Source organism: Podarcis tiliguerta (assembly GCF_965153285.1).
Source record: "Podarcis tiliguerta genome assembly, chromosome: 13".
NCBI lineage: Eukaryota > Metazoa > Chordata > Lepidosauria > Squamata > Lacertidae > Podarcis > Podarcis tiliguerta.
The window spans coordinates 41,655,478-41,678,641 of record NC_139546.1 but is presented as its reverse complement, the minus strand read 5'-3'; the positions used below and the strand labels follow the sequence as shown (position 1 = coordinate 41,678,641).

Here is a 23,164-nt window from a genome sequence, read left to right as displayed (position 1 = left end):
AACAACTTCTTGAAAGATCTAAGACACTGGGTAAAGGTATTATTTCTCAAATATAAAACATTCTCACACAGTGGTCTTCTCCTCCTCTCATCACACTATGATTAAAGTTGGGAAACGTTTGGTTGAGAAACTAGATGAAGAACTTCGGGATCGAATCGGAAGGCTAGGGAGGCTGCACAGCATTGGGGAAAGGTTGAGTGGAATGCAGAATTCACACATGCACAATCTCATCCACTTCACAACAAGAAGGCAAGTTAAATGTTGAGCCTACTGAAAGGACAAAGAAATTGTCCTGCAAACAAGGCACAAAGAAAGTCCAGTAAATAACACAAAAAATCAAAACTGTATCATACACCTCAGTTCCAATAAACATATAACATGATGATGGTTCCCAGTTGAATATGATAATGAACAAGATAATTGTGTCAATTCTTTATTCATCTATTTTGTTCTGTGTTGTTCCATTCATGCACAAAAATAAAACATTTTGGGGAACATGTGCAGTCTAATAACCCAGCATTGGAGGCCTGGTTCTCTACAGCAACCATATATTTAACAGAAATATATCAAACATTTATAAAGAATAACAATTTTACATGGCATTTACATTTTACTGAGGAGATAAAACTGCAAAATATGACATGATGACTATCAAAGGAATGGGATAATAACCAACATGATTGTAAATATCTGATTGCTTTATCAAAGCTGATTTAAGATGGATAAGGGCTATATAATATCAGATATGTCAATCCTTTCTTCTTTTTAGTTGCTCCTTGTAGTTCAGTTGAGGTCTCAAGACAATAATGTAGAATTTTGGGGAAAATATGCAGCCTAGGACACCAGCACTGGAGGCTAAGATGGAGAAGATCTCCACAGCCACCATATATTTTCCTCTTGTGCTCAGATAAGTGGGGACAAAGGACAGCCACACACTGCAAAAAACCAGCATGCTGAAGGTGATGAACTTGGCTTCATTAAAACTGTCAGGTAACTTCCTGGCTAGGAAGGCCACTGTGAAGCTGACAATAGCCAACAAGGCCAAAACCCCCAAGACACTATAGAACATGGTGACTGACCCTTCATTACATTCCAGAACAATTTCTTTAGACACAGAGTGCATATCCAAATCTGGGAATGGGGGAGACGTTGTCAGCCATACACAACAAAGGGCGGCCTGAGTCAGGGAGCAGGAAAGAACAATGGAGGTGGCCTGTTGTTTCCCCACCCATTTCCTCATGCTGGACCCTGGTTTGGTGACTCTGAAAGCAAGAACCACAATGATTGTCTTGGCCAACACACAAGAAACTGCCACTGAAAAGATGATGCCAAATGCTGTTTGCCGAAGGAGACACGTCACTTTCTCAGGTTGACCGATAAATAGCAAAGCACAAAGGAAGGAGAACATGAGGGAGGTGAGGAGAGTGTAGGACAGGTTCCGGTTGTTGGCTTTGACTATGGGAGTTTCCCGGTGCTTAATGAAGACCCAAAGCACCAAAGCTGTGATCAAAGAAAGGGAAAGAGCAAGAACTGCCAAAGCGATCCCCAAAGGTTCTACATAAGACAAGAAACTGATGTCCTTTGGCATGCATGAATCCCGTTCCATGTTTGGGTAATGATCTTGTGGGCACTGAAGGCATTCATCCATGTCTGAAAAAGAAAATTCAAGGTTCTATGCAGTGCAGCGCAATTTGTTTTCTACTAAAATAATAAATATTAAAATAACAAAATAATAAATATGAGTTGAAAGTTATTTTTGTATTTCCCTTGGCCTTTTCTATGGTAACTGAGCATGCTGAGCCCTCTTTGTGCCTTTTCCTTAAGATGGAGAGGCTGTTATAACTTTAACTTTCCCTCCAAAATTGTAACTCTGCAATCTTCAGATTTTCTCTGAACAAACACTATAACTTCTTCTGAAAGAGTGGTGGGGTTTTTTTCCTTCTTGGTGTAGATAATGACCACCTCTCCATGACTTAGGACTGCAATGGTTAAGTATATCATGCTGTATCTTCAGATCAAGAACCGCATCCTTCACTGAATTCCGAACAATTTTCTCCACACAAGGGAAATGGATTTCTGAATACCTGAGTGACACTTCATTTGAAAGGCTCTGTGCATGATGTCTCTTACCCATCTGGTTGGAAGACCTCCCTTCAGGACATTGAATGCAGTCATAGCAACAAAATGGCTCCCCTTCCTTCTTTGCTTTATGGTAACCCAATGGGCATTTATCATTACAAACAGAACGGGGCTGCACCTGTCCACAAATGAAAGAAGAGAAGGTTTTCTGTTTTGCAAGCTTGTAAAAAGGACATTACATTCTGGAAACTTGAAGAACTGACTCATACAGTGCCACCATATGGGAAAGAAGACAGAATCTTTAAGACCAGAATCTCCCTGTCATGCTTAGGGGAAGAACACTTTGGATAGTCAGATTGGCCAAGTTATTTTAGTAAGTTACAGATGGCTAAATGATCGTGGAAAAGGAAAGTGAAAGATTGGTGAAGAATGGCCAATCAGGATGTTTGGCTCTGAAGAAAAGCAGCACAACCCCAACATATTTATGTCTTTAATTGCCTCGAGGTTAGGATCTGGTGCTGAAAGTGGTTTATAGATGTCACTTAATTGACACAACATTTTCAAACATTCTTCCATCCCTACACCAAAGCGGTGGGTGAACCCAGAACTGAGCAATGTCAATAGGTGAACTGTGAATCATTCTGGAAGTAATAGATATGCAACAAAAATGAATGGACCTCACCTGGTTAAAGCTTCTGGGCCACACAATAGCTTCTTCCCAAATGCTAAACGCTTCTTCTTGGGGAGCCATGGAGTCTATCTTTCCAACTTTGACTCTCTGAAAGGACTGGTTTGGAAATGTGACCCAGTTTATAACATCTAATCCAGCCTCTATCTCCCCATTTTCATTAAAGGAAACCTTTTCCCCAACAGTGTTATTAAATACAATCCTCTTAACAAAATGGTTAAGCTAAAGAAAAGCAGGGTAAAGAAAATAAAACAAAGGCAATTCTTTAGGATATGCTGACAATAATTTCCACTTGATTATAGAACTTTTGCAAAGCTTTATGCTGAGTAATCATAGATATAGAGTAGAAGATGTGCATATACCACCTTGAGATAGTAATTAATAAAGCAAACCTAACCCTGGCAGGGCAGCAGCAGAATATGACAGGGAGGAACAGCCACCACTGCATCCACAGCTGTATCATTCACACATGCTGTGGTGGAAGGCAGGGACAGCAAAAAAATACTCCCTGCTCATCATCATGTATTTTTGGAATTTCCACATAATATTCAATTCTTTTTGTACTTATCTGAATCTTGTGAGACCTGGAGCTTCTACAAATTCCTTGAGGAAACAGAAAAGCTATTGCTTCTATTCAAGGCACATATAGACATTCTTCAGAAATGAATACATCATGCCTCTGAAAACCGGGCACTGGAGAAGAACAGTGGGAGAAGACTATTGCCAGAATGTCCTGTATGAAGGCTTCCCCAAGCTGTCTGGTTGTCTGCTATAGGAAGCCCCTGGACTGAGCCAGCAGGATCCTTCTATTGTTCTTAGTGTATTCAGGACATTACCTTCCACAACTCTTGATTCTGAAGTTTTACTCCTCCATCTGCTATCATTCTGCCTTTGAATCTAGATGAATGCATGGCCTGCAATGCATGTGCTACAGCAAAGGCAGCTGTGTAGACACTGTAGCTGTGGCCAGTCATGCTCATTTCAAAAACAGAGGCAGGCAGAGTCTCCAACTTCTCTTCTCCACTGCAGATGGCTTCATCCTGTAGCTCTACCATAGATTTGGGGAACTGACACCCAAATGCCTGCTCCCAAAAAACCCTAAGGAAGCCATCTTCTTTCTCTGAAGAAGGGTTTCTCAACAGAAGAAATTTCTGGAATCCTACAACCTCACTGGAGTGAACAGCAAAGGATATAGCACCATGTAGGAAGTCTATGTCCCAATTTCTTTGAAAAGGAAAGGAAGTGAACTCCATCTGGGCTGTCATAATCCAAACTTTACCATTTCTCTTTGTTGTGAGGAGCTCATATTTTAAAGCCATGGAGACTGACTTCAGCATGATCATTGTCTCAATTTCACCTTGAATGACGACTGCATTCACACTGCTCTGCATAATGATTTCATGCATTTCAAATAACTTGATCAATGAACTCTTATTAAAAGTGGAAAAATACATTTTGGGAATTCTATCTATGAAATCAAAGCAGATGCCTCTCTGGGCTAACCTGGGGATCATATTCTGTAAGAACTTCTCTCCATTGTGATCATTTATAGAAATTACTCCAATCCATGTCCACTTGAAATAAAGCAGTATCTGGAGAATTGCCTTATATTGAAGCTCCAAATTTGGGAACATCTGGTTACAGAAAGCAGGTTGGGTTGTCTTCTCTATCACTGCAGGGGAGCCATATATGATCTAATGGAAATTTACAAAATTATGTGTGGAGAAAAAGACCAATCCTGTATGATTTTTTGTGGGCTACAAGATCATAATACAGTGGTATCTCAGGTTAAGAACTTAATTCGTTTTGGAGGTCTGTTCTTAACCTGAAATTGTTCTTAACCTGAAGCACCACTTTAGCTAATGGGGCCGCCTCCTGCTGCTGTGACGCCGAAGCACGATTTCTGTTCTCATCCTGAGGCAAAATTCTTAACCCGAGATACTATTTCTGGGTTAGCGGAGTCTGTAACTTGAAGTGTCTGTAACCTGAAGTGTCTGTAACCTGAGGTACCACTGTACAAAGATTCTGAAGAAAAGGTGGGCTCTGAACTCCACTACAGAGAAATCACAGGCAGCTCAAATACATCATTACTGGGGCTTCCTATTTCATCTCTGTGAATAAATTGATGGTACTACTCATTCTTCCGCCATTACTCAATCTGGAAAGACCTTGGGATCTGAAAGAACTGGAAGGAGGAGGAAAACAGGGAGGAGGAGGAGGACTTGTGGACCCCCTCAATGTTGCATGTTGGAAGTCAGTCTCTTCTAAGCAATGTAAACCTCTGAGTTCAGAGATATCAAACCTTTGCATTAAAACTCCACCTCAGCTTAATGTGTTTCCTTATATCTCATCAATCTTAATATTACCTTTCTTAAATTCCAAATCCTAAAAAAGCAAGTGTTCTTCTTCACTAACCTTATGCACTTAGCAGCTTTTGGTTGATTATAGGTTACTTGTAACAAAATGGTAACCTTTGGTAACCTTTTTAACTATATGTCGAGATTTATTCCATAGTGTTGCAAGATAGATCTCATTTTCAGTAATATATTTTATTTGCCTGAACTCATCCAAGGTCACACCTTGAAATGTTAAAGATTTTGGCAATCAAATGCCACGCATATTTTCTGTGGAATCTTATGCACAAGCATATAGCATTTTGAATTAGGTAGTGAATAGCCGACCAGAGTGGCTGGGGAAACCCAGCCAGATGGGTGGGGTATAAATAATAAAATGTTATTGTTGTTATTGTTGTTGTTGTTGTTATTCCAGTTGCTGAGAATGACAGGTGTGGACAGTGATGTTGCACTCATGTCCTGCTTGTGGACTTCCCAAAGGCATTTGGCTGGCTTCTTTGAGAACAGAATGCAGGGCTAGATAGTTTGCTGCCTTAATCCAATAGGGCTTTTCTTATATTCTTACTTATGGAAGTATCAGATAAAAAAACACACATTGCAAATAAATTGTTTCAAATGAAACCCTTTACAAGTAAACAGATGAGCAGGTGCCTTGTTAACCTCTCCTACTGCATTCATACATCTTACCTGTGGAATCTTATAGATGCTTGGGATATCTCCCATGTAGAGACAGACTTCAGAGACAGGTCCCCCAATGACTGCTCCTGGATTGTTCTGACTATCACATTTGTAGTTGGGGGTTAATTTGCCCAGTGTAGAGAAGAGTTCCAGTGAGGCATGATAGGTCCATTTTGCAGTGAAATAGCTGTTATAGATATGGAAACCCAGGGTGACATTTGGTAAAATCTGGGGATTTTCATTGATCTCCTTGACAGCAAATATCAAGGCCAGGATACGTTGGTAGAGACTTACAAATGTATATATGTCCAACTTCCTTCGGACAAAAATAGACTGATCCATAGATCACCAAAAAAACCCCAATTGTGGAATATGTCTATTGCCTGTTTAAAGTGTAATTTGATAGGTTCAAACTGGTGGGTATTGTGCTGCACATTCAGAGAAGTGAAAAGTTCAATATATAGTTCTGCTCCTATCTTACATGTTAATCCAATCACTTTTAGGAATCTGTAAAAATTAAATTTAATTCTTTATTTCACACTATCTACCATGCCCTCTTACCAGATCATTCTTTGGTCCCTGATTACACACCATCCTCTTTACATCATTTTTGAAGCGGGAGGGACTGTGAAACCTTTGCTTTTCACCAAAAGTTAGCTAAATGTTCACCAAAAGTTAGCTAAAAGGGTGTTAGCTGTATGAATAGCAACGATTCAAATGAAGTTGATTCCAATGTTTTTAGTTCTGTTTTAGCTTCTCTGCCTCCTTCCCCATGAAGGAATACCAAAGAAATGCAGAATATTTTGAATTTATTTGTGTTTCATGCGAAGAAGCTTAGATTACCTATAAAATCAAACTATATAAAAGCTGGTAGATGGAGTGAGACTTCTCAGTTGGTCTCTGTCTTATGGGGCTTTTCAGTTGAAACAACTAAGTTTCATTACATCAGGAGCTAATGAAAACCTAGATCGATCTGGAAGAGTAGATTATATGACTCCGATCCTCTGTAATATTCCATTCACAGAGCTGCAATTTCCAGAGTGGTTTAACAATCAATCTCTCTTCCTGTGGAACTCTGAGAACTGTAGCTCTGTGAGGGGAGAGAGGGGTCTCCTAACATCCTGAGGACCGTTAATAAACAGCAGTTTTCAAAAAATAAATAAATGGGATGGGGAGCAATGACTATTTAAATTAGTATGCTGCTGCTTTAAATGCATAGTACAGATGGTCCTCATAATGGTATGTTTAAATACAGCCTCACTGTTCAAGCCATACCTGGTTTTTTGCTACAAAGTACGTATATATGGGCTTTTTTATTAGGGCTTTTTTCCAGCCAGAACTCACTGGAATTCAGTTCCGGCACCTCTCAGGTGGGAGCCATTGCCATTCTAGGAGAACGTTGAGTTCCAACACCTCTTTTTCTAGAAAAATAGCACTGCTACTGAGTAATTATCAAATTCACCATGATTACTTCCTCTTCTTCAATGCGTCCCAAGGGAGTTCCATTAGCCACAGCAAAAACAAAGACCCAAGACTGATGGGTGCTATTAACATTCCCTGTAGCATCCAAAGCAGGTGCTTAAGACAGGCAGGGGGTGGTCACTCTGACTGCTGATACTCTGCAGTGTATAGTCTTGGCTGTCAATAAGTCAAAAGAGTGACCATTCAGTGTTGCTCAGGGAACATGAGAATAAGTGCTAAGACAGTTGTGTGTTCAAGATGGTATGTTTCATGCTATTGGTGTGGCTGCTGCTTCCTCGGGCTGTGTGGAGTCTAACTGTAGCTCAATGTGATTTCAGTGACCCTCTTCCAGTAAATTACAAGTATTATCAGTCAGGAGACCTCATCATTGCTGGCATCATATCTCAGATCTACACATTTTCCAGCCCTATAACTTTTGAAAAACATCCCTCTCATGAACTCCTTGATGAAATTGTGTAAGGAATTGATTTCTTGATCATATCATTTTCCAGACGGTCTAGCTGTGTTAGTCTGTTGCAGCAAAAAAAGAGAAAAGGCGGCGGGGGGGGGGGGGGCGACGACTCTTATTATAGCATAAGCTTTCATGGGTTAGAGTTTACTTATGATGAAATGCACTTAAGCACAAAAACATTTATGCCATAATACATTTGTTAGTTTTAGGTTTTAACCATTTTCTGCTCAGGTAAGATTCTTAGAATAAACTCGGAGTACAATTACTGGGATGCCATCGCTCTCTACATCTCAATGTGCATTGGTGGTAGTAGGTGGTGGTGGTGTTATTGTGTAGTTCCTGTGCTTATATCCAAAGCATCTTCCTCCAACTCTCATTCATTTTTAAGAGTGTTGATTAGGATGAATGATGCCTACATTTCAGTCGCTTTCTTAAGACAGATGTGGCTAAGCTATTGTCCTCTAGATGTTGCTGAACTGCAATTCCCATTTGACGCAGGCCATGGTGGCCAACGGTCAGAGATGTTGGGAGTTGCAGTTCAGCAGCATCTGGAGGATGCTAGCCATCCCTGCACAGTTTAGATTTGCAGCTAGATTTTGAGATCTCTTTATGTATATATTTATGGATATTGCAATAATAATAGCAGCAGCCACTGCCAAACTTGGGGGGGGGGGGATGAGCCAGCATTTGTCCGAACAAGGGGGCATCCCATTGCCTTTCCATGATCTCCGCTGCTGGATTCCTCCCTCAGGCTGCTGGAGAGTGCGTGAAAAGGAACAGAGGCTGCTGTCACTAAGGCCCAGCCCGTGTGACGCGCTGGCTCTCAGGGGCAGGCAGAGGGCAGGGGCCCCCTAGCCTGGAAGAAAGGGGAAGTGGAGCAGAGTGCAGGGCCGTCTTAACTGTTGGCACTAGGGGTACACGGCACCTGGGCGTCAGGCTTTTATGGGTGCCAGGCCTAGAGTCCGGGGCCAAGCGGAGCAGGGCCCATCGGAGTGCTGCGGGCCCTGATGTTGAGGGCAACTCTTCCTCAGACTCCAACGTTCGCTGCCGAACTCATGCCGAGCCGCCTGCAGCAGAAGAGCCCACGGTGCTCCAACTGGGTCTGCTCCACTCGGCTGTCGGCTCTTGCCCCAGCTGCATGGCAGCTAACGGTTTCTGCGCCATGCCCAGAGCAGTGTGTAATGTTGTGGGCACTGTGCGACGCATCCTGTTGCATGCGACAAACTGTGGTTTCTTTGCTGGCTTTTCCACTGTTGGCGTGCTCCGACAGCGGAAAACCCAGGAAAGGAAACCGCAACTTGGCATATTTCTTTATTAGTGTGTTTTTTTCTTTTTGAAAATCTACCAAAGAATGATGTGAAATGAAATCAGGATGGAGGGGTTTTCTCAGGACAGTGGAGAGGGTGTGTGCTGTGTCCCATTGGTGTGGTGGTGGTGCCACTTGCTTCTCCTGATAGAAAATACTCTGCGGGGGTGGGGAATGGGGGGGTCAAGGAGGGTTAGTTGGGGGGGTGAGATATGTCCCCATTTTCATCTGAGGAATGTTGGAGGGTATGCACCTTTATTCCAATGTGTGAAAGACCACACAGCTCCCTCATCTGAAGATCTTGTTCACAAGGCAGAACACATCTCCCTTTCAGACCTCTCCCCAAATCACTATGACTTAGATTACCTGCCCATCAAAGATCCATTTTCTAAGACATGCAAATTCCTCCATTCAATTTTGTCACCCCACCCTGTGAGAGCAGATCAGTGTAACAGGCATTACTAGAATAATATTAGCAGAAGAGACATACAGATCCATAAATGAAAGTGGATATCACTGCAGATGTGAAGCAGGGCGAATGTGTATGTGTGGATTCAAAATAGATTGGGGTAAAATTCAGAGATGCATATATTCTGAAGCAGAGATGCTCTGACACAGCATGAAAATCTGATTGCAGATATATGACTCAGACCTACCAGCACATCTTGTCCTTCATATTTGCTGTAAATGAGATCAATGAAAATCTCTGGATCTTATCCAACCTCACCCTGGGCTTCCACATCTGTAACAGCCATTTCACTGCAAGAGAGACCAGTCAGGCCTCAATGGAACTTCTCTCCACAAGGGGCAGATTCATCCCAAACTACAAGTGTGATGTGCATGATAATGCAGTAGCTTTCATTATGGGTCCCGATTCAAATGTGTGTCTCTACGTGGCAATGACTCTATATATCTACAAGATTTCGCAGGTAATGCGTCTACATGGAAGATAGGATTACAATAAGCTAGCTATACTGCTCTTGCTCCTCAGATAATATTTTGCTTTTCCTGTTTCATATTTATATCTACTCAGAGATATGAATGAAAAGGATAACACCAGACATTCCATGTCTAGGAAATGTCATTATAGAGGGCAGAGAGTCAACAGGGTTTTGGAAGAACTCTTAACATTTCATATCTCTGGATTTTATTTTATTTTTTCTTATAGCTTGGATTTGGCTCTACTCTAGTAATAAATGACCAAACCCAAGAAGCGTTCTTCCAATGGATGTTTCCTGCTGAAGAGCATCAGGCTGCAGGAATCCTCCAGCTGCTGCTGTTTTTCAGGTGGATATGGATTGGGGTGGTTTTTATCACTGGTGACAATGGAGACAGGTTTGTACAGACTGTGCTTCCTGAATTTTCCAAAAAAGGTATTTGCTTCGACTTTATCCAAAGTTTGCCAACACTGTATGTTACCACTGGTATGGAAGAAAAGGTGACCGAGTGGGTCAATACATTCAAAGCTATTGTTTGTAGCACTGCCAACGTTGTGGTATTACAAGGTGAAATTTATACTATGGTATTCTTGAGAATGTTTCCATGGTTTCTGGAAATAGAGGACGGAACAATGAATGCAAAAGTTTGGATCATGATGGCACAGATGGAATTTACATCCATTTCCTTTCAAAGAGATTGGGAAATAGACATCATACACGGTTCTCTATCCATCGCACTTCACTCAAAGGAGATTGTGGGATTCCAGAAATTTATTCAGGGGAGAAGTCCTACCTCAGAGAAAGAAGATGCTTTTCTTAGGGTCTTTTGGGAAACAGCTTTTGACTGTTTGCTCCCTAAAACTGATACAGAAAAGGACGGTGTAGACATCTGCAGTGGGAAAGAGCAGCTGGAGACTCTTCCTGCATCTGTCTTTGAAATGAGCCTGACTGGCCACAGCTACAGTGTGTACAACGCAGTCTTTGCTGTAGCACATGCATTGCAGGCCATGCATCCATCTAGATACAAAGGCAGAGTGATAGTGGATGACGGAGTAAAACTTCAAAATCAAGAGTTATGGAAGGTAATGTCCTGAATACACTAAGAACAAAGGAAGGATCCTGCTGGCTCAGTCCAAGGCCTTCCTATAGCAGACAACCAGACAGCTTGGAGAAGCCTTCAAACAGGACATTCTGGCAATAGTCTTCTCCCCCTGCTCTTCCCCATGATGCATTTCTTTCTGGAGAATGTCTATATCTGCCTTGAATGTTAGCAATAGCTTTCCTGTTTCCCCCATGAATTTGCGCATGCTTTGCAACCCATGCACTCATTCATATTCAAACACGGAACTATGGTGCTAGGAAGAGGTCAGCAGTTTCTAAACCAAGAGCCATGGCAGGTAAATGCCCAGATGCAGCAGCCCCAGAGAGAGGCCACAAAGGGCTGGTGCTCAAATGACTTCCTTCATTAAAAAACCCAAAAAAATCCAAAACTTTAATTGCTTTCACTTTAAAAACCATTTTAGACCCCACCCCAAGAAGCATCATGCTGGGCCTTCTAGGGGTTACCCTATACTTGTCTTATTTGGAACGAGGTCCTAGGAGGCTTGTTGGCATTTTCTGGTGTTTGCATTTATTTACAATCCTGCAAACAACCTTGTGTTACCCTTGCCTCTTGGATCTCTCTCTTTTTTTTTTAACGCTTAAGAAAAAGCATTTTCAGAACGGTTTTTATATGTGTGTAGATTCCACCCTTGTGTTTATATGAATTGTGCATGTTATTGATGGCAATAGATTGGTTGCAAAAAATTATGACAATGTTTGAAGGCTTAGGAAATTTTGCAACACTTTGAGAAGTACGCACAGTGCTTTTGAGACCTCCAAGTATAGGGTGGTATATAGTCTATTTGAAGCATCTTATATATCCATATTATTTGCTTTTTGTTGTTTCAATTTAGCTTCAGCATTACCTTAGGAGAGTCTCATTTAACAACAGTGCTGGAGAAAAGGTTTCCTTTAATCATAATGGGGATATCACTGCTGGATTTGATATTATCAATTGGGTGACATTTCCAAACCGCTCCTTTCTCCGAGCCAAAGTTGGAAGGATAGATCCCTTAGCTCCTGAAGACAAAATCCTGAGCGTTTCCATGGAGGACATTGTATGGCCAACTGCATTTAAACAGGTATTCTAATTATCTGTACATTGTTATTAGATCATTTATGCTTCTGTATAGTTTTATTTTTATTATTGTTTAATTGTTTTTATGACAATCCCCCAAGCCGGTTTTTAGCTGTTCCCATTTCATCTGTAAGCAGCCCTTAGTCCATGTCAGGGGGAAAGGCAGGGTATAAATAAATATATAAGAATAATGATAAACTAATAATTGTCCATCCATCGTTTTGGTAGCACAAATCCTTTTGATAGGAGAACTGGAGAAATATAACTTGTGATGCATGGAACTTGAGCATCCAGACAATGGGTTGAGTGTCACCCAATCAGGAGAGACAGTAGGGAATTTGAAGTTAGAACTTGACAGTTAAATGGTCAAATAGGGCCTGTCTGACAGTTAGTGGAGATAGGATTGCTTTAGGGCTTGGAAAGTACCTAGAAAGGGCTTGGATAGAGCCTGGTTAGATCCTAGATAGGTTAAAACTGTCAGATGGTAGGTCTGAATTAGGAGTTAGCTAGACATGGCAATCCAGTTTGTTTTCCCTGAGGGGAAAATGAAGATCCTAGATGGGGCTGAAAGTGTTTTACTCGAAGTGTAAGACCAATGGCCATTCTAGAAGAAATCAGTCTATTCTGAGGCATGTTTAAAGTTAGAAATGTAAGAACCTTTCAGCTATCTCTGTACAGTGTGCTTGCTTCATACAAAGTATTGTGCCTTATCAGAGTGGACATCCAGCTACAGCCCTCATCATAAAAGTGCCTCATCCTTACTTTGACCCACTGGGCAGGGGATAAGTGGCAATAGGTTCTACTTTCCCATAACTGCAATACTTTACTGCTGGTTATAAAGAATATTCACCAAATACAGATAATAAGAGACCTCTCAGGTATTGCTGTTGGAAAGAATCTAAGCTTTAACACCACCCACCCAAAAATCTGGTCAAATTTCCTTGCTCCTATCTTTATTGCAGGAGACTGTCATACAACTCCCTTCTCCTCCCCAAAATTTGAATGTATAATAACAATAATAACAATAATAATTTATTTATTATTTATACCCCACACATCTGGCTGGGTTTCCCCAGCCACTCTGGGCGGCTACCAGAAAAATATTGAAATACCATAATTCATCAAATATTAAAAGCTTACCTAAAGAGGGCTGCCTTCCTTCAGATGTCCTCTAAAAGTTGGATAGTTCTTTATTTCTTTGACATATGGTGGGAGGGCGTTCCACAAGGCGGGTGCCACTACTGAGAAGGCCCTTTGCTTGATTTCCTGTTACTTCGCTTCTCGCAGTAAAGGAACCGCCAGAAGGCCCTTGGAGCTGGATCTCAGTGTTTAAACACCCACTAATTTCATTTATGCACAGGTACAGCCGCTTTCAGTGTGCAACAACGCTTGCCATCCAGGTTACAGCAAGAGCAAGAAGGAAGAAAAACCTTTCTGCTGCTATGATTGTCTTCCATGTCCAGAAGGGAGGATTTCTAAATTTAGAGGTAAATACATTTTATTCATAGCATTTTCCTCAGATTATTAACTGCTATCAATCACTTGTTCAACACTGTTTATGGACAAGAATTTACTTCATATTTAAATGTTCCAAATTTAGTGCTGCTGGTGATACCCACAGCATTTCTTTGTTGTTTAGCATAGCGTTCAGCTTCTCAGAAGAAAAGTAAAGGAAAGGAAATTTCGAAGTTAACAAGATTTGAGCATAACAGGACAAGAAGAATACGTAGTTCACAATAACTCTTGCTTTGTGATGTTTGGGGAATGAAAATACCATCAGTGAGGGGATCGGCTATACGCATAGTCATGCAAAAGTAACTGAGATTGTGTACACTGGTTTTGAGCTAGGTGTCACCATACAGGGTTTTGTAAATATGCCTGAGCTAAAAGAATTTTCTAACAAATCTTTGAGAGGTCAATGAGTTTTTACTTCACTTTTGGAATCCAGTTTTAAGAGTAATGTTCTTTTAAATCATTTTATTCATGAAAGAAGAGATGGACGAGGCCTCCACTACTTCCAATTCTTCATCCAACAATAAAAACTAAAAATGGAATTTTATTTAGTATTCAGTGAGCTACAGTTTCTGAATTATTATTTTTTCATTCAGGGAAAGAAAAACTGTTGGATAATTTTATCTCACTAAAGAACATATAACAAAATCTACTCTGCCCCTTTTCCATACCCAAAAATAGCACAGAAAAATTCACTCAGTTTTATTGAATTCAGTAATGTACTGTATGTAGAAGTACATCCATGTATAAAACAAAATCTGTTTCCTTTTTTAGATGCAGAATACTGCATTCAATGTCCAGAAGATCATTATGCAAACAAAGAACAAGATTTGTGTGTTCCAAAGAAGATCAGCTTCTTGTCATACAAAGAGCCGTTGGGGGTAATCTTAGCTAATTTCTCTCTTTCCTTTTGTTTTATCACAGCTTTGGTGCATGGGATATTCATTAAGCACAAGGACACTCCCATAGTCAAAGCCAACAACCGAAACATCACCTACACTCTCCTCATCTCCCTCTTTCTCTCCTTTGTTTCTGCTTTGCTGTTCATTGGTCAACCTCATAAAGTTATGTGTCTCTTTCAACAAGCTGCTTTTATCATGATATTCTCTGTGGCAGTTTCTTGTATTTTGGCCAAAACGACCACAGTCATTTTAGCTTTCATGGCCACCAAGCCAGGGTCCAGTATGAGGAGATGGATGGGGAAAAGACTGGATATTTCTGTTGTGGTTTCCTGCTCCCTAGTTCAAGCTATTCTTTGTACTCTATGGCTGGCAATCTCTCCCCCTTTCCCTGATTTAGATGCACATACAATGGCTGAAGAGATTGTTCTGGAATGTAATGAAGGATCGGCTATCATGTTTTACTCTGTCCTGGGCTATATGGGCTTCCTGGCCAGTATCAGCTTCACTGTGGCCTTCTTAGCCAGAAAGTTGCCTGACAGTTTCAATGAAGCCAAGTTCATCACCTTCAGCATGGTGGTGTTTTGCAGTGTGTGGCTGGCATTTGTCCCCACCTACCTTAGCACAAAAGGGAAATACATGGTGGCTGTGGAGATCTTCTCCATCTTGGCCTCTGGCGCTGGGTTACTGGGCTGCATCTTTGCCCCTAAATGCTATATCATTTTGATTAAACCTGAGTTGAACAGCAGGGGGCAGCTAATGAGAGGAAAGAACAAATCACAAATTGGAAAGTCCCAATCTAGTTAAAGTTGGATTGGATGAGTGCCAACAAACTCAAGCTCATTCCAGATGAGACTGAGGGACCTTTGGTGGGCAGTTCCCTAGACTGCATGGATGGGAGGTTGCCTGCTTTTGATGTGGTTACACTCCTTCTGAAGGAGTGGGTAAATAGGCGGGGGCTACTTCTTGATCCTTTGCTCTTGCTTGAGGCACAGGTGACCTCCGTGGCATGGAGTGCCTTTTATCAGCTTCAGCTGGTGGCCCAGCGCTGCCGCTATCTGAACAGGGGAAACCTAACTTCTGTTGTCTATGCTTTGTTAATTTCTAGGTTAGATTACAGCAACACGTTATACTTGGAGTTGTTTCTGAAGATCCTTTGGAAATTTCAGCTGGTGCAGAATTTGGCAGCCAGATTGCTCATTTTTTATAATGTTTTATGGATTTTTTTAATTGTTATGTTGCATTCTGCATTTTTGTTTCTTATTAAATGTGGCTTATAAATTTGTAAACAAATATAATAAAAAGACCATTAAGAACCTTCATTTATTCAGCTACATGAATAAAGCAACCTTCTTTTATTCATACATAGAGGCATACATAAGATTTGCATTGAAACTGGATAAAGTGCCAAGGTGCAGAGTGTTCCTTCTCTCCTGGGCAAGTTGTTGTTCAATGTCTCTGTTAGCAACTTGGACAAAGGAATTGAGAGGATGCTCATCAAATCTGCAGATGACACCAAACTGGGTGTGGTAGCTAATGCTGCAGAAGACAGAATCAGGATTCAAAATGATCTTAACAGATGGGAGACCTGAGCGCAAGCTAGCAAAATGAATTTCAATAGGGACAAATGTAAGGTTCTGCACTTAGGCAAGAAGAACTAGATGCACAAATATAAGACGGGGAACACGTGGCTTGCATGTGAAAAGGATCTTGGTGGACCACAAGCTTAACATGAATCAAAAGTGTGATGCAGCAGCAAAAAAGCTAATGCTATTCTAGGATGATTCAACAAGCGTTTAGTGTCCTGATAAAGGGAAGTCACAGTACTTTTCTATTCAGCCTTGGTCAGACCACACCTGTTATATTGTGTCCACTTTTGGGCACCCCAGTTTAAGAAGAATATTGACAAGCTGCAATGTGTGCAGAAGAGGGTGACCAAGAGGATCATGAGTTTGGAAACCAAACCATATGAGGAGCAGTTGAGGGAGTTGAATATATTTAGCCTGGAAAAAGAGGAGACTGAGAGGAGATCATAGTAGCCAACTCCTAGGGCCAAGGGGTCTTTGGTCCCCCAATTAAATATTTGAGGGGGCTGGGCCCCCCAAAGTTGATGGGCATTGCCATTCAAATGGTGTCCTTGCACCCCATTATGGGATTGACTATGCAGAGCAGGGCTTATTCTCCCTCCAATATTTTATTCAAGTTGGCACCTCTGGAGGAGATGTGATATCTAAAGGGGTGTCACATGGAAGATGGAAAAAACTTGATTTCTCCTGCTCTTGAAGTTAGGGCCTGAACCAATGGCTTCAAGATACAAGAAAGAAGATTCCAACAAAACATCAGGAAGAACTTTCTGGCAGTTGAAATTGGCTGATTGTGGAACAGACTCCCTCGGGAGATTGTGGATTCCCCTTGATGTAGAATTGAGTTTAGACATTAGGAGAGGATATATTGTTTATAATAATAGTTTATTATTTGTACCCGGCCCATCTTGACTGGGTTGAACTGACCACACTGGGCAGCTTCCAACAGAATATTTTTTAAAATACAGTGAAACATCAAACATTAAAAACATCCTGAAACAGGATGCCTTCACATGTCTACAGATAATTGTTTATCTCTTTGACGTCTGATGGGAAGGCATTCCACAGGGCAGGTGCCACTACCGAGAAGGCTCTCAGAACTGGACCTCGGTGTCTGAGCTGAATGATGGGGGTGGAGATGCTCCTTCAGGTATACAGGGTTTTAAAGGTCAACACCAACACTTTGCTTTGTGTTTGGAAATGCATTGGGAGCCAATGAAGATCTGTCGCTGGCGGTCTGTTTTGGAGGCACACTGCAGTGGCCCCTGAGAGCTGCATCCTTTAATATGCATCTTCTCATTTCTGCAATGGAGTTAAACTTACTTTCTGCAACTGAATTTTCATGTGAGAAGACATTTCAGAATCAATTAACCATTTGTATGACTTTGTGTCATAATTGTTAACAGATAGCTTCTTTTCTTGCAAAAAAAAAATTACCTTTCTTTGTATCCTTTATTTTGGTTTGGTTGCCTAAATGCAGGGGAATTTCCCAATTTTGAGGCTTTGCAAAGTGTGGCTACATGTCCTTCTTTGTTGCAATTGAAGTAAACAACTTCTCTAGGTGTAGCCTTGATTCTCATTTGGGAGTAGAACAAGTAGTTTGATCCCTTGGATTTGGCATTTCTGGCTGGGGACATTGTTTTTGTTAAGCATGTACTCTCCTACTGAGCTACTCAGAAGGATATACTCCTCCCACTAAATATCTTACTATTACACATAATTTGCTTTCACACTACAGAGGATCAGAGAAAAGGATTGATGGAAGTGCAATCAACCTGTTTTCTTTTGCAATGTTGCGGAGAACCTCTAATACTTATCTCCCCTATAAGTATCAAAATTGTCCATGATTACTACTTCTCCAAATCCCAAGGGAGCTTCAGTAACCACTAAGAAAACCATGACTTGAGAAAAACAGATTCTGTTAAGGTCACCTGTAAAATTCAGTTCAGGGTTTAAAGACAGGCAGGGTTAAACAGCCCTCCAATACTTTACATAATACTGGGTTTGAATAAGTCCATTGAGTGGCCTTTCAATTCAGGCTGTGCTACTCAGGGACATTTTAATGACAATGAGGAAACAGGTGAAATGGTTAAGAGAAGAAATATGTTCATGCATGGTGATATTATTCATGCTCCTGGTGTTATTACTACTGCTTCAAGATGTGTGTGCTGTTCCCATTGCTCGATGTAATATAAGTGATGCTCTTCCAGAAAATCAGAAGTATTATCATTCAGGAGACCTCAACATTGCTGCCATTATTTCCCAGAGCTACAGATTGTCCAGCTCTGTGGACTTCATCAGACACCCGCTTCAAGAACTTATTGATGACCCCATGTAAGGAACTGGATTCTTAATTATATCATTTTCCAGAGGGGTAGCTGCAACTATTGGGAGTCTTGTGGCAGCTTAATGACTGATTAATTGTGGTAAAAGCTTTGCATTTTCTGAAGTGGACTCTAGTCCACAAACGTTTATGCCAGGTGACCTCCAGGTATTGCGGGGCATTAAGGTAAAGGTAAAGGACCCCTGGACAGTTAAGTCCAGTCAAAGGCGACTATGGGGTTGCAGCGTTCATCTCACTTTCACGCCGATGGAGCCGATGTTTGTCCACTGACAGCTTTCCGGGTCATGTGGCCAGCATGACTTCTGGTGCAATGGAACACCATGAAGGAAACCAGAGTGCACGGAAATACAGTTTACCTTCCTGCCACAGCAGCACCTATTTATCTTGTTGCACGGGCATGCTTTCAAACTGCTAGGGTGGCAGGAGCTGGGACAGAGCAACGGGAGCTCACTCCGTTGCGGGGATCCAAACTGCCGACCTTCCGATTAGCAAGCCCAAGAGGCTCAGTGGTTTAGACCACAGCACCACCCGTGTCCCTGTGGGGCATTAACTGTCATCAGCCCCAGCAAGCAGGGCCAGTGGTTGGGAAGGAAGAGAGTATAGTCTAACACATGGAGGACACCATGTTGACTACCCCAGCTTATGTGCCATAATAAATGGTTAGTGTTTAAGATGTTCTTGGGTCACATTCAGGGAGCCTTTTCCTTGAACATTCTCTCTGAGTTCATAGAATTATATAATTGTAGCATTGGAAGGGACCCCAACAATCATCTAGTCCAACCCCCTGCAATGCAGGAATCTCTATGAAAGGATGCACATAAGATGGCCGCCTAACTCTGCTTAAAAATTTCCAAGGAAGGAAAAGCTACTACCTTCTGACAGAGTCTGTTCTACTGTCAAACAGGATGTTTGGTCAGAATTTCTATTTCTATTTCTTTTCTTTTCTTTTTGTAACTTGAAGCCATTGGTTTGGATCCTACCATCCAGAGTAGGAGAAAACAAACTTACTCCATCTTCTATGTTACAGTTCTTTAGATATTTGAAAAAGACTATCATCTCTCTTCTCGGTCTTCTCTTTTTCCAGACTAAACATATTCAACTCCCTCAACCTTTCCTTCCTCATAAGGTTTGGTTTTCAGACCCTTGATTATCTTGGTTGTCCTCTTCTGCACACATTCCAGTTTGTCAATATCCTTCTTAAATTGTGTTCTCCAGGTGTGGTCTAAGCATGGCAGAATAGAACAGTACTATGACTTCCCTTGATTGGGGCACTAGACTTCTGTTGATGTAGCCTAGAATCACATTAGCTCCCCCCTTTTTTTTCTTGTGCTGCTGCATCACACTGTTGACTCATGTCCAGCTTGTGTTGTACTAGACACATTGATCCTTTTCACATGTCCTACAGACAAGCCAGGTGTCCCTATCTAATATTTGTGCAGCTGGTTGTGTCAGTCAACTAGCTACAAATGCATCTAACAGTGACTTCATCCCATGGGAGACTTTGTTGAAAGCTTTGCTGAAATCAAGATGCACTATGTCCACAGCATTCCCCTGATCCACTAAGTTTGTAACTCTATCATATAAAGAAATGAGATTTGTCCAGCATGACTTGTTTTTGAGAAACCTATGCTGGGTCTTAGTAATCACAGCATCCTTTTCTAAGTGCTCACGGACTGACCATTTAATTATCTGTAAGGAGAAAGGGAGGCTGCTTTAGTGATGGTAGAATGTTCACCCTCACCCAAACATAAAATAAAATCCCTGCAGGTTGAAAGGAGGAGAAGGAGGAAGTGAGCCTTTCCAAATGGATAGATACAGCCATAATCTTTTGGGAGAAATCTATTGGGCACCACACATGGTGTCTGCTGTCAAAAGTAGGTGGAACTGCCCCACACCACCACTCTGATTTCCCATCTCTCCCGATTTTTCTCTCATTCTCACCTCTCAGATTACCTCATCTCTCCACTGGAAACAATTGTTGGGGGAGGGAAATCACAACATGTGGGAAACAGAAGGTTAACCCCTCTCTCCTCAGCCGCAACCCCATGCCATCTGTCTCAGGAGACAATGGAGGAGTGTGCCTTTGCGGGTGTGGTCAAATGCTTGGAAGGTTACAGTGCCTGTTGTGGCTGTACAGAAAGATATGGGAGATACATGTTTTGTTGCAGATGCTGCAAATAGACATAGAAAAGCTTCCATCAGCACCACAAGGAGCTGGTTGTTTAAAGCCCCAATTGCTATATGGGGAGTGATGGCGGGGGGGGGGATGTTAAAGGCCTCTTCTCGTGTTGCCGTCCTCCAAATGTCTCAGAGAGGCACACAAAGAAAGGCCTCTGAAGCCAGAATCAATAATATGCTAAACATTTAAAGTTGGGTTTTTAACATTGCATAGAAGTGTCCGTGCATACTTTCCAAATAAGTGACGTTAATATGACAAATGTCCTGGTCAAAGTGCCAGTGTTCCATCAAACTTCCTGGAACTGAGGGCAATAAAATATATTTTAGTTCACTATATGAGTGAAACATCTATTGTAGATACGTCTCATGGCATATTCTGAAGCAAAAATATTCTGAGAGTGGATTTAAATACCTTGCAGATTTATGACACAGATATACCAGCACATCGTGGCCCTCACATTTGCTGTAACGGAGATCAATGAAAGTGGCCAGATCTTATCCAACCTCACCCTGGGCTTCCACATTATTAACAGTCAATTCTTGGCAAGTAGGATGTATCTGGCCGCCATGGAACTTCTCTCTACATGGAGCAGATTCATCCCAAACTACAATTGTGATTTCCAGGGTAATGCAGTAGCTGTCATTGGGGGTCCTAACTCAGACGTGTGTTTCTTCATGGCTGACATTCTCTCCATCTACAAGATTCCACAGGTACGTTTTGCGCATGGAGCATAAGACTTTAACAAACCAGCTGTGCTTCTTCTTGCCTTTTAGCCAGGCTTTGGAGACAGAAAGTAGCAAACCAGAGGCAGTTCTGACCTGCCACTTATAAGAAGCTGCTGCAGAAGAAGTACTATGAGCAACATCATGGGAGGGGTGCTTCCAGGACAAAGGTGAATTTGTGAAGCTCCCTTGTTCTGGATACTGCCTGGTGTTTAAGAAATCTTCTTGCCTTTAATGCGTTGAAATGTAAGGGGGGAGGAGTTGTTTGTTACCCTATTTCTGTTTTGCTATGTTATGTTGTATTATGAAATAGTTTCTGTAGTGTTTGTTTGAAATGAATCTCTGTTTCCTTTTTGTATGCCACTTTGACCATGATTTGAGTGTGTGGAAAAGCAGAATACAAATAAAATTTAAGAACACTGTCTATGATGAATTTTTAAAAATGTTAAGACAAACATTCAGGGGCAAACCCTGAAGCCTTTCTGTTGGGCATTCTGACAATCAGTAGCCTCAGTGATAAGGAAAAGGTGTTCTGGTATTCCACAACTGCCGCTAGAATGTTGATCGCTAGGAATTGGAAAGGGGATAAGATACCAACAAAGGAAGAATGGCAAAACAAGCTGTGTGAGTATATGGAATTGGCAAAAAATGACAGCGGCAATTAGATAACAACCAAACCAAAAACTTTTAAAAAGAGTGGGAAAAGTGCAAAAGAATATTTGGAAAAACATTGTTCGCAAATCATACCCTTGATATGTTTCGAATAAATTTCACAAAGTCAAAATTCACATAGATAAGTTTTATATTATGTAATAAAAAGATAATAAAGATAAACAACACAATTGAACAGAAAAATAAGAGAGAAGAAGCTGTAGTGAGGCGGTGAGAAGTCACTGGTGAAGAATTATGGATATTGTTTGGTTTAACTATGTATACAGTATATGTAAAAATAAAAATAAGGATTGGAATATGTAAATGATTAACAAATGAAAAATCAAAGAAAAAGCATTAAACAAAAAACAAAAAAATGAATGAATGAATGAAAATGAATGAACTTTGGAAATAGATTGTTGCTATTTTCTCTGGTTATTTCCCATGTAGCTTGGATATGGCTCTACTTCAGTGACGAATGATCAAAAACAAGGAGCGTTCTTCCTGCAATTGTTCCCTGATTGGTACCACCAGTATTTCGGGATTCTCCAGTTGCTGCTGTTTTTCAAATGGACCTGGATTGGGATCGTTACTTTACATGCTGACAGTGGAGAAAGGGTTGTCCAGGCCATTCTTCCCAAGTTTTCCCAGAGTGGCATCTGCTTTGCATTTATTGAATTTTATCACAAACTGGCACATTTTGCAACTGACTTTGGAGAAATTCTGGAGAATACGATGGAAACATACATGGTTATTTTAAGGAGCACTGCCACTGTTGTGCTTGTACATGGTGAAATTCAAACCATGATATTTCTGAGAATGTTTGCTGTTACTTCAGGCATTGTGGACACACCAATGAAGACAGCAGGCAAAATCTGGATTATGATAGGTCGCATGGAGTTCGTTTCACTTTCCTTTCAAAGAGGTTTCGACATAGACATAATCCATGGTGCTATGTCCTTGGCGATTCACTCAAAGGAGGTGTCAGGATTCCAGACATTCCTTCAGCTGAAAAATCCCAATTTGGAAAAAGGAGATGGTTTTCTCAAGATTTTTTGGCAGAAGGCATTCAACTGTGAGTTCCCCACCTCTGATGGAGATCATGCTAGTGGGGAGGTC

At 41.3% G+C, this 23,164-nt stretch overlaps 2 protein-coding genes across 3 annotated transcripts; one reads left to right on the top strand and one right to left on the bottom strand.

The window, feature by feature from the left end:
* Positions 1-748: 748 nt before the first annotated feature.
* LOC310662250 (vomeronasal type-2 receptor 26-like) lies at positions 749-5,844 on the bottom strand (the record flags this gene model as incomplete). The annotated part of the gene is made up of 3 exons (XM_083409023.1): positions 749-1,650; positions 2,131-2,257; positions 5,809-5,844. 3 exons carry the CDS (start codon positions 5,842-5,844, stop codon positions 749-751), a joined length of 1,065 nt encoding a protein of 354 aa, XP_083265149.1.
* Positions 5,845-12,542: 6,698 nt separating this feature from the next.
* LOC310663102 (vomeronasal type-2 receptor 26-like) lies at positions 12,543-15,744 on the top strand. 2 transcript variants are annotated; one of them, XR_014504364.1, is made up of 3 exons: positions 12,543-12,804; positions 13,516-13,642; positions 14,442-15,744. XR_014504364.1 is itself a non-coding variant. In XM_083410730.1 (3 exons), the coding sequence occupies exons 1-3, from the start codon at positions 12,787-12,789 to the stop codon at positions 15,371-15,373; spliced, it is 927 nt and encodes a 308-aa protein (XP_083266856.1). In that variant the 5' UTR covers positions 12,543-12,786; the 3' UTR covers positions 15,374-15,744. The 2 variants fall into 2 exon arrangements, 1 of the variants encoding a protein (XP_083266856.1); XM_083410730.1 differs by having other exon boundaries at positions 14,592-15,744.
* The last annotated feature ends 7,420 nt before the right edge of the window (positions 15,745-23,164 follow it).

Excerpts from the sequence above, each read along its gene's own strand:
- LOC310663102 (XM_083410730.1), top strand. Across the intron at positions 13,643-14,591 it reads GAGGATTTCTAAATTTAGAG|CTTTGGTGCATGGGATATTC; the intron begins GTAAATACATTT and ends GTTTTATCACAG.